The following is a 14971-nucleotide window of genomic DNA, read 5'->3' on the forward strand; positions in this document are numbered from 1 at the left end:
AGGCAATAGTAAAGAGTGCAGATCACTGACTGACCACTGGGGACAGACTCCAAAAACCAGTCAGTCTCCATTGACCCCGTGTAAGAATGCCCAACTTTGCAGAAAAAATAAACATATTTACATTGTGGTTCAAAAAACGGTTTTGGACTTTATAGACAGATTTGACATCCATGATAACTGAATGTTTTTGTACATCAGGTAGAATTTTGGTTTGCTGCCATCACGTTTTCTACTTAGTGTTTAACACAGTATTACATTTCTGAGTGATGAAGAAAGACCTACTAGAGCTCATTCTTATTAGAAATAAAATATGTGTTGTGTGCTGTTAATCACATTAACCACTACAGGCTTATTTTTCTGCACGCCTAATTAAACCTAATACAGTTTTTAATGGGTGTCTGAAGTACTTTCTTTAACATAAGAAGTCACGTATCTTACACTGCACTGTCACTTTTGGCCATATTTGGCCCTCATTAAGGCCCATACTGTCAGAAAATCTGTGAATGTAATTATTTTTTGTTAGTTGACTCAGAAGGCTAAATCTCTGAATTGTAGCATCCCTGACAACCCCTAAAGCCTCAGATTCAGCAGTGGGCTTCTTTTTTTTGCCAATGGTCAATTGCAACATAACTTTACCTGCAGATCGACTGAACCTGTGACACTGCAATTGCACTCGCCTTCAAATGTAATAGTGAGTTAAATGCAAACTATTCGTGTTTCATTGTGTTTATGTGAAGCTAAGTTAGCTGGATACTAACATGTGATGTTTTTCCTCTGCTCCTGGGAGAAATTTAGCCTCTTGTCGAGGTTTTGTGGCACACATGCAGTAGAGCTCCTGTCTCAATATTACCCGAGCAGCTCTAAATTACAGGCAGAGTGTGTTAGTGACTAGTTAGGGAAGAAATCAGAGCAATAAGCAATTGAAGAGCTGGACATTTTTTTTAAAGACAGCGACGTTGACCAATCCAGAAATTGGAGGTGACTGGGTCGTATTTTTACCCAGAACTTGTATTTCACAAAGAAGACCTGAATTTTGCAGCAGACGAAGGCGACGACTTTAGTTGTGCAACTGTTTGAAACAAAGTAGCTCTCCTGTGTCCGGTCTAGTTTACTGCACTGTAACAACTAGAGTATCAACCTGTTCCTGGGAGACGAGTCATTTAGGCGAAAGCAGCAGGTTGCGTGCAGCTAAACGACAGCTCTGGCCATTAGCAGGGCCTAATTAAGACACGCTAATTACGTGTGATGGAGTGAGAGCTTTGTAAAGCCGTCCCTAAATAAATAATGAATACGTAATCATCGTGCTTAAACAAGCCGCTTGAGCTTAAACAGTGACAGCCCCCCAGGCCTTGTGGGTAATTCGTGGAGCTGAGGAGGGAGAGTTGCACTGATGCATTATGGGAACTGTCAAAGGGGCAGAATATGATTTTAAATATTCACTACCTGCGCTTGGCTGCTGGGTGGGAGGTCCCCAGGGGAGCTTTCACCCATGATGAAACTGTGATGTTCGGTTCTTGCCAACCACTGTGGGCGCAAACACTATGGCCCTTGCTCTTCAGAATGATGCATCATCAACAGCTTCAAAATTGTTGTTGTTTCTCCATCTTATTTGACTGAAGGTAGACCAACCTCCTTTTCATGCACTGCAACCTGTGGTCTGGCTACGTGAATAAAGTTATAAATCAGTTCACTTTGTTTTGTAAACTACTCCAGTAGGTTTTTGTCTGATGAGTACAACATGTTTAAAATTCACAAAACAACATTGCTGGAGTTAAAAATCAATGAAAAAGAGATTTGAGGAAATGAACTGTGTATCTGGCCAATTTCTGCACTCTAATATAGTCAAAACACACACACACACACACACACACACACACACACACACACACACACACACACACACACACACACACACACACACACACACACACACACACACACACACACTGCACTGACTTCATGGTTTTCTCATGAAGCCATTGGTCATCCCTCTTGTCTCCTCCTAACCTCCTCCTCTTCTTCATTTCTACTTTTCTGCTTCTATTTTTACCTCCTACTATAAATCATTTATTCTTTTGCCGCCTTTTGTTAATCTCCCTCCTCTCGTCTAGTATCCTCTCATCTGCTGTCACCCAAATGTTAAATAGAGTTAAAAAAAGAGTGGTATGAGTGGTTAAAAAAAAAAGTTCATTTTAAACTTATCTAGGTTTTACAAAGCACTTTACGATGTGTTTTTCATTAGAACACACACAAACACAGCATCTACAGCTTTAGTTAAACATAGATAAGCATGCTGAAGGCATTGTGGGCATTAAATATCTTAAATAAAGGCACTTCAAGACCTGGAAGGGCTGGCAATCAAACCATCAATCTTATGATTGAAATAAGACCACCTGTCACCCCATCTCAATTCAGTTTAGTTCAATTCAATTCAGTTCTCAACAAACATCATATCAGGGCACATGGCACGGGAAGCCAATAAGTCCAATACAGTCCAATAAAAATAAAATAGTCAAATACACGCCAATTATGATCCAATTATATTCCAATCAAATCAAATTCCCTGTAATCCTTCGTTATTCAATTCAAACATACAACCAGCCTATCCAAGGAATCCAATGAGCTGTATCAAGTTTCCTTAAATGAAGCCCCCTGTCCCGATCACCCTGATCATGCATGAGGCGATAGTGGAAAGAAACAAGTCCCCACCAACAGCAACAAACCTGCATCCGCCAGTAGAGGTCCCTCTTCCTGTGTGTTTTCATAAATCTGATATGGGTAGCTTCTAACTAGTGTTAAATTAATTTCCTCATTAAAATGAGAACTATAGAACAGTGGTTCCCAACCTTTTTTCCTTGGAGCCCCCCCCCTACTTGTGTCTAAGACCAGCCAGGCCCCCCGACCCGTACGTACTGGCACCAAAAGAGTAAAGTGATTCGTTACAAATCTTTAATTGAAAAAAATGAACATTAATTATGTTTTTGTGATACATTTCTCTTTGGTTTACCCTGTATACATATGACTTTGTCTTTCTCACCTACAGTTTGTGTCACCAATGTATAAAATACGCACAGAAAATAAGGACATAAAATAATTTCTGAAAAATGTCTTTTAATATGAGTGCAAACATTTTTAACATTTTTCCTTTAACAACCTGTTGGAGTAGTAGTATTGTTAAATGTTGAATAATGATATAATAAGTTAAGTTTTTATCCTGCTAAATAACTTAGAAATATATTTTGGTCATTTTAAAATACTACTTGGGTTTATACAGACTTGGATTACAGTATTCCATTAGGTGTGTTATTATTTTCTATTTATTTAACATGCGCAAATATAATTTTTACAACTGCATATCCTCAAAGCAGACAAAGTCTACCCCAGGTTGGGAGACACTGCTATAGATGACCCAAGGCACCAATAACTTCAAGTGCAGTTGGGGGGGTAACTCAAAATCTTGCTCTTTAGGCACATTAAACCTTGGCTAAGTTAGCCACATGCTAACTGACAGTAAAATTGGAAATTTGGGTTTACATCCTGCCCAAAGATATCCACACTGGCATGGGTTCCCCACACGGTGCAGTTCCTTGATGCTGTTCTTCAACATGACTCTTCAGGAGTGTGTGAGAGTGGCAAAGCTACATTTAATCATTAATGCTGACGAGAAACAAACTTTTATCTATTTCTCCTTGTCCTTATAAACATTGTTGGTGTTCAACCGGACTGATTAAAAGTGCCCTTGAGGACTTCAAACGGCAGATGAAATGAAAGATGAGAGAGGTGTTCATCCCCAGCATTTGATCAGATATACTGTACGTCTCCCTTCAGCAGCTCATGTTGTCCTTTGAGAAACTAACAAGACACCCAGCAAGGACAGCAGAGACAGCCATTAGTTACAGAACTGACAGCATAGGGACAGCACTTTTTAACTAGTGGCCAGGCATCCTAATAAGCTTAGCAGGGGTTGAAAGGAGTAGATAATGAGCAGAAAATAAAGAAAATACACAGCTACCTCCCCATTTATTTCACAGGACCAGCGCAGCAATTTGGTTAATAAACACACATCTGAGACCTGAAAAGGCAGAGGATGTTCACACATATTAAGTCCAATTATCTCATGCAGAGACGTTCTGCCGCTTAAAAATCTTTATAGTCCTTGGCACTGATTTCCTAAAAGCCTCTTAGAGCTGAGATGTTTTTCAAAGCCCTTGTCGGGGCTTTGGTGGCGGCCATGACTCAGCGGGTGGAGTAGATTCCCCCTCCAACACGAATACTTGCAGTTTTTACAGTCTTATGACCAAATGCTTCATGACTTATTCTAAATTCTTCTGGCAAGAAGGGTTCAAACTTAACATGATTCATTTAAGGTACTTGTATTTGTTTATCCCATCTTATCATCCTTTTTTGTGGTAAAATTGGATTTTTTTTGTGTTAAATAAGTAAATAATTATGTGCAGTGGGTTGAGACTGGAAATGATTACAGTTGGGACTATCAACATTGCTACTGATTTACAGTACAGCACATGGACACGGACTGTGTGTTCTGTGAGATCAGTGATTAAATTGATAATAACAGTTTGGAGCAGGTAAAATCTGATCGTCCATAAATCTACCAATGTCCCTCACCTCCTTTGACACTGCTGAAAAGAAAGCACCCTTGATTTAACTGGACAGGTTGTTGGCAGTGCTCCAGTCTAAGACATTGAAAGCAATATAATACAGCCAACCAGCTTATCAAGTTGATTCTTCGCCAATTTAGGTTTTATATAGCCTTAAAATATGAAACATTGTATGATTTAAAATGATGTTCAATCTTTGGTGAATGACTGATGATTTTAAAAAGCAGGTTCTATGAAAGACTGAGCCAAAATAAAATCAGTGAACTGTCACTGAAATGAATCAGTGTTCCTGAACGAAAGATTTGAAGGGATTTACATATTTTAAGAAATCTGAAGGAATCTCAGTGTGTCAAGGGCAAAAGGCACAAGCTTAAGTTGTAGATCCATGATCTCTGATCCCTCCAGCATGATCCAACAAGAACCCTCCTTCAACAATCGTTAATGCAACCATCTGGAAAAATGATTACTTGGGGAAATAGTACCGTACTACATTCAATTTTACTGAAAGAAAATGAAGTAAGCACCGTTTTAGGCTTGTAAAGAGGGGACATCAACATCTCTGGGCTCAGAGGCACCTGGAACGAATCATATACAATTTTAGCCTGGTAAGACGAATCAGTATTCCAGATATTTATTTGGAAGAAATGGTACCATGTGCTCCAGACTCGTACTGTTATCAGCATCAAGTACAAAAGTCAGGGTCTGTGGTCTGGGGTTTATCTAGTCTGTGATGGCATTAATGCAGAAAAGTATCATTAGGCTTGAGTGCAACACATGCCGTCTGCTATTACTGCAACATTTATTTATGAAAAATGGAAAGAGACAGATTCTCACATTCAGCTGTGTTATGGAGGCACCCAGGGAAATCATTTATAACTGATTTTTTGACAAAGTAGTGAGCTGAACTCGATTTTTATTTTTCAGAACTTTTAAACTTAAAAAAAAAAAAAACTTTTGCCACAACATGTATTAACCTGGGTTTTCAACATTATATTAATCCTCAGTGAACAATGAAGGATGATACAACATCAGCTCAGGATACATTTTCATGCTCTTAATGTTTTGTAATATAACATTTGGATTTATTGTGTGATTAAAACTTATTAATTAACTGCCAGGAGCACAAGTCATGTTGGACCATAAACCACATGAATCAGCAGTTACATATTTTTTTTATTCAAGTCCTCATTTAGCAAAAGCGTGCTCAAAAAACGACAATCTGTTCACAGACAGTCTTTTAGACATACTGTATATGTCAACACATCTAGGATCCATTTATCACAAAATAAGACCAAAGAACTATAATTTGATTTGGCTTGAGAGCAACCTCGCGTCTCTGCACTTTACCAATGTAAAGAAAAATAAACCCTCTCGAGATAAACAAACAAAACAATTGGTATATATATATATTTGTATTTCAGAAAGACGTATGAGACCCTAATTGAATTCAGCTGCAGGTGAGTGAGTAAAATACAAAACACAAACAAATGAATAGAAAGTCTGGTTCTCCCTTGTATGGAAGAGAAAAACTGTCTGCGAAACAGCTCGGTACCAACAGCTGCAAACATTTCTTTTAGATTTCCTCCAAGTTGATGTGATTTATTGAGAAATGGACCAACGTTTCCAACGTGCTCATCTCTCTCCGAAGCTAAGGTGAAGTGCTAGCCCGAGGCTCCCATGGTAACCATGTGGCATGTTGGCGGTAAACATTACATGACTGGCCCAGTGCACGTTTATATCCATGACTGGAGCGCTTGTGGCCGGCCGAGGCTGCACCCTGCATAATTCACAGCATGTCAGAGTTTTCCCCTTTCTGCTGTCTGTCTGTCAGCACTCTGGTGTCCCCTGTCCCTCCCCATCTACTGCCCGTGGATGGTTTTGACACAGAAGGAACGACACACACACACACACACACACACACACACACACACACACACACACACACACACACACACACACACACACACACTGTCAGATGGCAAGAGCCAAACGGCAGTCACACATGCAGCTTCACAGGCGCGTACTGCTCTCACGGTAAATGTACCACCACACACTAATGAACTACAATTTGAAATGAGGCGACAGGCTGACAATCTAAACTGCTGCCATCGTGTCATGAATGTGCGTGTGTGTGTGTGTGCACACATTTCTGCTCTGCCTTGGAGGGCTCCTGTTCGGTGCCTTGTGACAGGCCGTCAGTCTGATGCTACAGCAGCAGAAGCACCACCAGTCTCTGGGGACGCTGCTAAAAGCTCGCAGGGTTCTGCGGGTGGGGAGCCCAAACTTAGTGAAAGCTTTTCCATGTTCATCCACACAGCTCCGCTCCTCCTCCTCCGGCAGCGCCGGCTCCATCGGCGTCATTCTGCATCCAAATGTGGAGGAAAACTCGCTAACCCCGAGCCTCTAACCGCTCATCCCTCCCATTCCTGCGCTGCATCTGTCAGGTTTCCCCAATATCTCTGTATCTTTTCTTTCCACTTCACCACCTCTCACCCCCTCCGAATCGCTGCCTCCCCGTCCTCCCCTTCTTTGAATTTTGCATCTGTCATTCCTCCTCGTACATCTCCATCTCTTCTCTCCAACTGCTATTCTTGCTTTCCTCCACGCCCCCTCATCCGTCCCCTGTCTCACTCCCGCAAGCAGAGCAGCATATCCAACAGTACATTAACTCCTATTCATTTTTGCAAGATTCCGCTACAGACACATCTCTCACTGGGAGCCGCTGTCACGCCGAGGAGACGGCAGAAGAGGCCGCTCCTCTTAGAGTGAGTGACTGACGGAGCCTCCAAAGAGTGCCAAAGGCCATAACCTTGAAGGACAGCGACCTGATGGCGGTGCAGGATTTAGAAAAACACCAGGAAACAGCGTCAGGATGGTGGCTGTCACCACGTCGGGCAGAGGATTGAGGGAGACAGTAGAGAGAGTAGCAAAAAACTGCTTGCTTGAGGGAAAAAAAGTAAGCAAGTGGGAATTTTTTAGTTTTTTTACTTTTTATTTTAATCATGTCTTGTTCGGAAAGATAAATGATGCCTTCAGATTAAAAATATGGTGCTGCATAACAAAGAAAGACCTGACATGTATAAACAAAATCTGAAGCTAAACTGAAAGCGTAGAATATTGTGAGTTTTCAGAGTCTTACTCACACTATGGGAGGATATTGACTACTCTCATCAAAAATGTTTATTGAGCTGGTAATTTGGCATAATTTGGTCCTGTTTAGCAATATTTCTCCATGTTACTGCAACTCCAACAAAAACCTAAAACCTAAAAAAAGTGTCATCTGTATGACACATGTTTTTCTTTCTTTCTTTTCTTTTTTTAATCAAAAATATTTTTTTTTCCTCAAGTCATTCAACTCTAAGATTTGGACAAAAAAAAAAACAAAGACCAAATGAAAAACAGGATGCCAGCTGCTCTGGTCAAAATGTTCCTTTTAACGTGCAGTGCACGTGTAGATATTGTTCATTTTTCTTCATGTTATGTTTGGAGCGTGGAAATGTCAAGGGACATGTGCTGCAAATGAAATTCCCCCACGGGGACAAATAAACTTATCACATTGTATCATCTTGTGTCTTTTGTGTTAACATCCGTGCGCAGATCAAAGCGCTCTGGACACAGTTACGGCTTTCACAACACAGTGTGGTGCACTACAGTTGATAAAGACCTCATCGGAGCTACATTGGAGTCGTCAAGCGTGTGGACAATCCATTTGTTATAAAAGACATGTTCAAATAAGAGGCTGGAAATACAGCAAAAATATGTTTTTATGCTGCCACCAAACGTCCAATTTGGTCTGCATTCAAGAACTGTGAAAATGAATTTCCGAGCAACAGTTCTGGGGATTTTCTCTGACCGTGTCAGATGGGCCTGATGAATCCAAGTGTGTTCAAATATTTCCATGAACTCAATGACTGACGTCTAGCTTGCTAGCATATTTCTCAAAAACCGCCAAACGGGATTTTTTTCCACAAAGGATCAGTATCCCCAGTATCCATAGACTGCTTGTATTTCCAGCCGTCCGTACTTATATGCATGGAGAGTTCTCAGCAATGTTAAATAGAACTGCACCCTTGAACATTCATTGATCCCCGCCCTTGTCTTAACGGACACTTTGTGAGTGTCTAAACTACATCCCCCGGAACCTGTATTCAGCTTCAGAAACAAAGAAACAACTATTTATAAGATTAATAAAACTGAACTAAATAGAAATGTCTCTGATAAGAATAATAGGAGCACTAGTACTACTCCACCACTATTTCTTTTCTAATACTACTACTACGACCACAACAACTAGTACTAGCAATGGAACAGTAATGATAGTGGACCTTGTCCCACTCTGGAGTTCCTCAGAATGAAAGGTGTCAGGAGGGAGTGGAAGTATTTACCCCACACCTATACCTGCCTGTACCTGCCTGTACTTGACTGTACCTGCCTGTACACACCTGTACCTGCCTGTACATGCCTGTACTTGACTGTACCTGCTTGTACCTGCATGTACATGCCTGTACTTGACTGTACCTGCCTGTACACACCTGTACCTGCCTGTACATGCCTGTACTTGACTGTACCTGCTTGTACCTGCCTGTACCTGCTTGTACCTGTATGTACACACCTGTACCTGACTGTACCTGCTTGTACCTGTATGTACACACCTGTACCTGCCTGTACCTGACTGTACCTGCTTGTACCTGTATTTACACACCTGTACCTGCCTGTACCTGCCTGTACACACCTGTACCTGACTGTACCTGCCTGTACCTGCATGTACACACCTGTACCTGCCTATACCTGCCTGTACCTGCTTGTACCTGCCTGTACCTGTATGCACCTGCTTGTACCTGCCTGTACCTGTATGTACACACCTGTACCTGCCTATACCTGCCTGTACCTGACTGTACCTGCTTGTACCTGCATGTACACACCTGTACCTGCCTGTACCTGACTGTACCTGCTTGTACCTGCATGTACACACTTGTACCTGACTGTACCTGCTTGTACCTGTATGTACACACCTGTCCCTGCCTGTACCTGACTGTACCTGCTTGTACCTGTATTTACACACCTGTACCTGACTGTACCTGCCTGTACCTGCATGTACACACCTGTACCTGCATGTACACACCTGTACCTGACTGTACCTGCCTGTACCTGCATGTACACACCTGTACCTGACTGTACCTGCCTGTACCTGCATGTACACACCTGTACCTGACTGTACCTGCTTGTACCTGTATTTACACACCTGTACCTGCCTGTACCTGCCTGTACACACCTGTACCTGACTGTACCTGCCTGTACCTGCATGTACACACCTGTACCTGCCTATACCTGCCTGTACCTGCTTGTACCTGCCTGTACCTGTATGCACCTGCTTGTACCTGCCTGTACCTGTATGTACACACCTGTACCTGCCTATACCTGCCTGTACCTGACTGTACCTGCTTGTACCTGCATGTACACACCTGTACCTGCCTGTACCTGACTGTACCTGCTTGTACCTGCATGTACACACTTGTACCTGACTGTACCTGTTTGTACCTGTATGTACACACCTGTCCCTGCCTGTACCTGACTGTACCTGCTTGTACCTGTATTTACACACCTGTACCTGACTGTACCTGCCTGTACCTGCATGTACACACCTGTACCTGCATGTACACACCTGTACCTGACTGTACCTGCTTGTACCTGTATTTACACACCTGTACCTGCATGTACACACCTGTACCTGACTGTACCTGCCTGTACCTGCATGTACACACCTGTACCTGACTGTACCTGCCTGTACCTGCATGTACACACCTGTACCTGACTGTACCTGCTTGTACCTGTATGTACACACCTGTCCCTGCCTGTACCTGACTGTACCTGCTTGTACCTGTATTTACACACCTGTACCTGCCTGTACCTGCATGTACACACCTGTACCTGCCTGTACCTGCATGTACACACCTGTACCTGCTTGTACCTGCCTGTACCTGTATGTACACACCTGTACCTGCCTACACCTGCCTGTACCTGATTGTACCTGCCTGTACCTGTATGCACCTGCTTGCACCTGCCTGTACCTGTATGTACACACCTGTACCTGCCTATACCTGACTGTACCTGCTTGTACCTGCCTGTACCTGTATGCACCTGCCTGTACATGCCATTACCTGTATGTTGCTGTTTTTCTCTGTGCATATAGCTTCCCAGTGTGTTGTGGTCAGGGAACAGGCTCTTATAGTCTTGGTTCACCCAGAATGAAAACCATACTTGAGCGTAAGAATGTCCGTGAGTGGGCGTGGCGCCAGGACATCCTTGTTCGCAGTTCGATTATCAACTTCATGCTTGTATCTTCGGATTTGGAGCCACATGTTTAAGACATTCTGGTGAACCAAGTAGCTGATTTGCCATCTGAGCTTCACCAAACATTGCAGGAGCTGAAGTCACAGAGGTAGTTACAGATGGAAAAGCTCCGGATGACGGCTCTGGAGGCAGTGACGTCAGAGAGGTCAGGCATGGCAGGTGTCCATGGCGGGCCCAGCATTTGCAGTCCAGCACCAAAACACACTTTACAACTTTGACTTTTGTCAAAGAGACTATGTCAAATATCTAATCCAACTACTTTTCCCCTTGCTTTATAAAATAGTCATGAGATAAAACAACAATAAAGATGAGGACAAAGAAAAAAGCCACAGCTCTAATAGAAGTATATATACTTAATAGAAGTAATCAGAAGCGTGATTGCCAGTAACGGGCCTTTAGAAAGGGATGAGGTTCTCAGAATCCTCTCTGTCCTAAAATGGGGTTGGGGAATAAGTCACTATGTTTACAGACAGAAACAAACACACACACGCACACGCACACGCACACACACACACACACACACACACACACACACACACACACACACACACACTTCCCTTCCTCAGCGTCTCAGAGCAGCGCTACGAGGAAATTAATTTACTTTAAGACAGGCAGTAAAAAGGATGCCTCATAAAAAAAGCAAAAAAAAAAAAAAGCTCTTCAATCGATAGCTGAAGCAATGAGAAAGCAGGGCGGCTCAGTTTGCCGCATTCAAACACAGGCACACACTGGGAGAACTGACACGGCTTTCTATTAACTGACCACTTGTCTCCTGAAGGACACTCCATTAAAGTTTGAAACAAGTTATGTGAAAGGTGTTGCTTCTACAGGTTACACACATAATGGGTCTCCCACCAGCCGGAGGATTAAAGTCCCCCTTGTTTACGCAACACGGTCCGGATAAACACTGATCCGAATCTAAAGCTTGATTTAACACACAAGGGCGAGTCGTGAACACCGACAGCTATCACAGCGCTTTGGGACTTTGGGTCTTTTATCAGGACTGACGTGAGGTTGATGAGGAGAATGCCACACAGATTAAGCGTCAGAGTAAGCGTTGATGGGGATAGGGGATGGTTCCCATTTTAAGAGTCCCAAATTTAATGAACATCAGATTGTGCAAACACGCACGCGTTTGAAATGTTTGAAAATCTCAGAAATTATTATTTAATCTGAGTAAAAACATCTCCAGAGAGCAACACTCCTTTTTACAAAACTGACTACTCCAACCCCTTCTTTGCACATTTGACCCTTTCTCGCTCTGTTTTTTTGTTACTTTTTCAGAGCAAATAAAGTCAGAAACATGAGAGTGGACCTTAAATTAAACTTTACCGGTTTCACATCTCTTCCCGGTGAATCCCTGCTGACAAACACAGTTGTTGGGTGAGACGCAGGTTCCTCCGTTCTGGCACAGTCCGTCACACATAGCTGGAGATAAACCAGAAGAGAAGGGCCATTACTCACTAAGATTAATGAACATTAACTATGTAATTAGACCAGCAGCAGCACTAGTATCTGCATAGCGAATACGAGCTAATTTGGTTATGTGATTCATTACAGGTTTGCACAATGTTATTTCACGTGATTAATGCTGCTCACCAAAGTGTTCATTATCCATGTGGAGGCTGTTAGTTAATGCTTCCCCAAAACACAGAGAAGTCATTGAACATGAGAGAATGAGAAAATAAATACATGTAATATACACACTAATTGTACCATACTTATAGTAAGAAGTTAATAATAATGAGTAAAAAAAAAAGCACAAAATAGTGCTTCAAATTATGAGAAAACAGGCATTCAGCTTCCCTTAATCCAGGGATGCACAGAAAACCCCTTTTTAAAAAGAAAGACAAAATGCATACTTCCCTTAGCGGGGAGCTGGGGTTGTTCTTGATAGTTTTCAGGAACTTACCTTATTTTCCACACTAAAAGGAGCATTTTAAATCCTTAAATTGTCTCCAAAATCGGCAGTGCACCCTATAATCAAGTGCGCCTTATGTATGAATTTTGTTGTGCTTACTGACCTCGAACCAGTTTTATGTGGTACACTGCGCTCAAAAATCTGTCAAAATGTTTTAGTGCGACTTTGGTAAGGGATGAAGCCGCTCCGCTTGATTGATTACCGGACCGTTACCAGCTGACACAATAAAGTCGGTCCTTGGTTGGATACGGGTTGCAATGTCAGACAATGTTAGATACTGTAACTAATTATGTAGCGCTGGCAAGCAACCATCATCAGACATCTAGTCCATGTTACCTGACTATAATCATGTCAAGCCAACATTAGTAGTGTAAAACTAATTTTCAAATCTACATCATAATCCAAATATAATCACATTTTGGAATACAACGCTGTTCCAACCTCATACTAACTTCAGGTGTCTGCTATCACTGGCAACGATGAACCAATCAGAGAAATGTGCATTTTACTGTATTAGTTACACCTGAACGATATTCTGAGTTATTGTGAATGAGTTGAATAAAGTTCGACTTGCCAGACTGTTTTGTTTGCTGTATTTTTTTTTTCATGATTCTTATAACCTGGTTCGCCTTATGTATGAACATTAGGGGTGTAACGATACACTAATCTCACGATACGGTACGATACACGATACTCAGGTCACGATAACGATACGATAACGATACGATATTATAGCAGTATTTTTTCAACAACCTTGCATGAGGAACATATGACTGGAAAAAATGGTCTTTTATTTGAAAGACACAAAATACAAAACAATGCTGTGCATTTGCCCTATTGTTACAGTTTGTAATGCTTTATAACTGTTTAAGTTTTAAAGAGAAAGCCAGGCCAACCATTTTCCACAAACTGAACTAAAAGTAAATGTCAGGTTTGCATTATGCATCTTCAGTTTCATACAAGGAAAAATATTTTATTTTGCCACAAACTGAATAATTTCTCTCATGTATGATTTGACTTTTTTTCTTTTCCAGAAATGTAACAACTAAAATTAAATAAATAAATAAAAGTAAATAAATACATACAATTTTACATAATAAAAAAGATTGATTCATGCTCACCTTATAAGTGTAAGAGGAGATTTATTTAAGAGGAGATTTTGTTAAGAAGGTTATTTTGGTAATTCAGGGTTCATTATTTTATAAATATATTCTTTATATTCTGTTGTTAATCAGGGACTATAATGACACTAGTCAGTTTATCTGTAGTGATTAGTCTGTTTTAGATTGGGCGGAGTGATACGCCACAGTACGGCACTAGGTGCTGTGTTGATGTTCTAAAATCCTAAAATCCTAAAATTAAAGTACACTCGACTCAGCAGAAGTTGTCCTCGTGTTATCCTACTCACGACCCGAAAAAGGTTTAATTTAATAAGGTAAGGCTTAACTCTACACCAGCCTTAAAAGTTCAGAGCTCAAAACCCAGCTAGAGTCCTGTGATCGGGACCGCAAAAAGGTACTACTTTCTTCTGAGCGTAGTAGGATTTTGGTCCGCGGGTCGAGTCGCGGTCGGCGCGCGCGGTCGGATGCGCGTTACTAGTCAACACAATAGATTAATATTAATAACACAATATCGCGATACACTTTGTCACCTCCACGACACGTTTCGTGACGTTTTTGTATCGCAAAATTTCGTGGCACGATATATTGTTACACCCCTAATGAACATAGACCCATTCATTGATATCACGCCGTATGCACCTAATGGTCCGCAAAATACGGTATACAAAATACGTCCCTGCGTTGGGTGACTTAAAATCCAGACCGTTCTCTCCCCAGCCATCTCCTCCAGCTCTTTTGGGGGGAATACTGAGGTGTTCCCAAGCCGGCTGAGGGATGTAGTCTCTTCAAGACACCCAATCTCCCTTTTTCAGTGGGAGATTCCAGCCATCCAGCAAAGGACACTCATTTCAGCTGCCTATGTTTGCAATTTTATTCTTTCAGTCAATGCAGCAGCTCATGAGCAAAGGCGAGGGTCAGAAGTTGCTCACCCAGTAAACAGAGAGCTTTGCCTTCACAAG

At 41.8% G+C, this 14971-nt stretch overlaps 1 protein-coding gene across 1 annotated transcript in view; it reads right to left on the reverse strand.

Moving 5' to 3' along the window:
- nell2a (neural EGFL like 2a) overlaps positions 1–14971 on the reverse strand; it is a 119377-nt gene that overhangs the window by 27783 nt on the left and 76623 nt on the right. The window contains exon 15 of the mRNA XM_061721080.1: positions 12303–12398. Within this exon, the coding sequence (XP_061577064.1) occupies positions 12303–12398 (96 nt within the window). The remainder of the gene's footprint in view (positions 1–12302; positions 12399–14971) is intronic.

This window comes from Cololabis saira, chromosome 5, assembly GCF_033807715.1.
Source record: "Cololabis saira isolate AMF1-May2022 chromosome 5, fColSai1.1, whole genome shotgun sequence".
Lineage (NCBI taxonomy): Eukaryota > Metazoa > Chordata > Actinopteri > Beloniformes > Belonidae > Cololabis > Cololabis saira.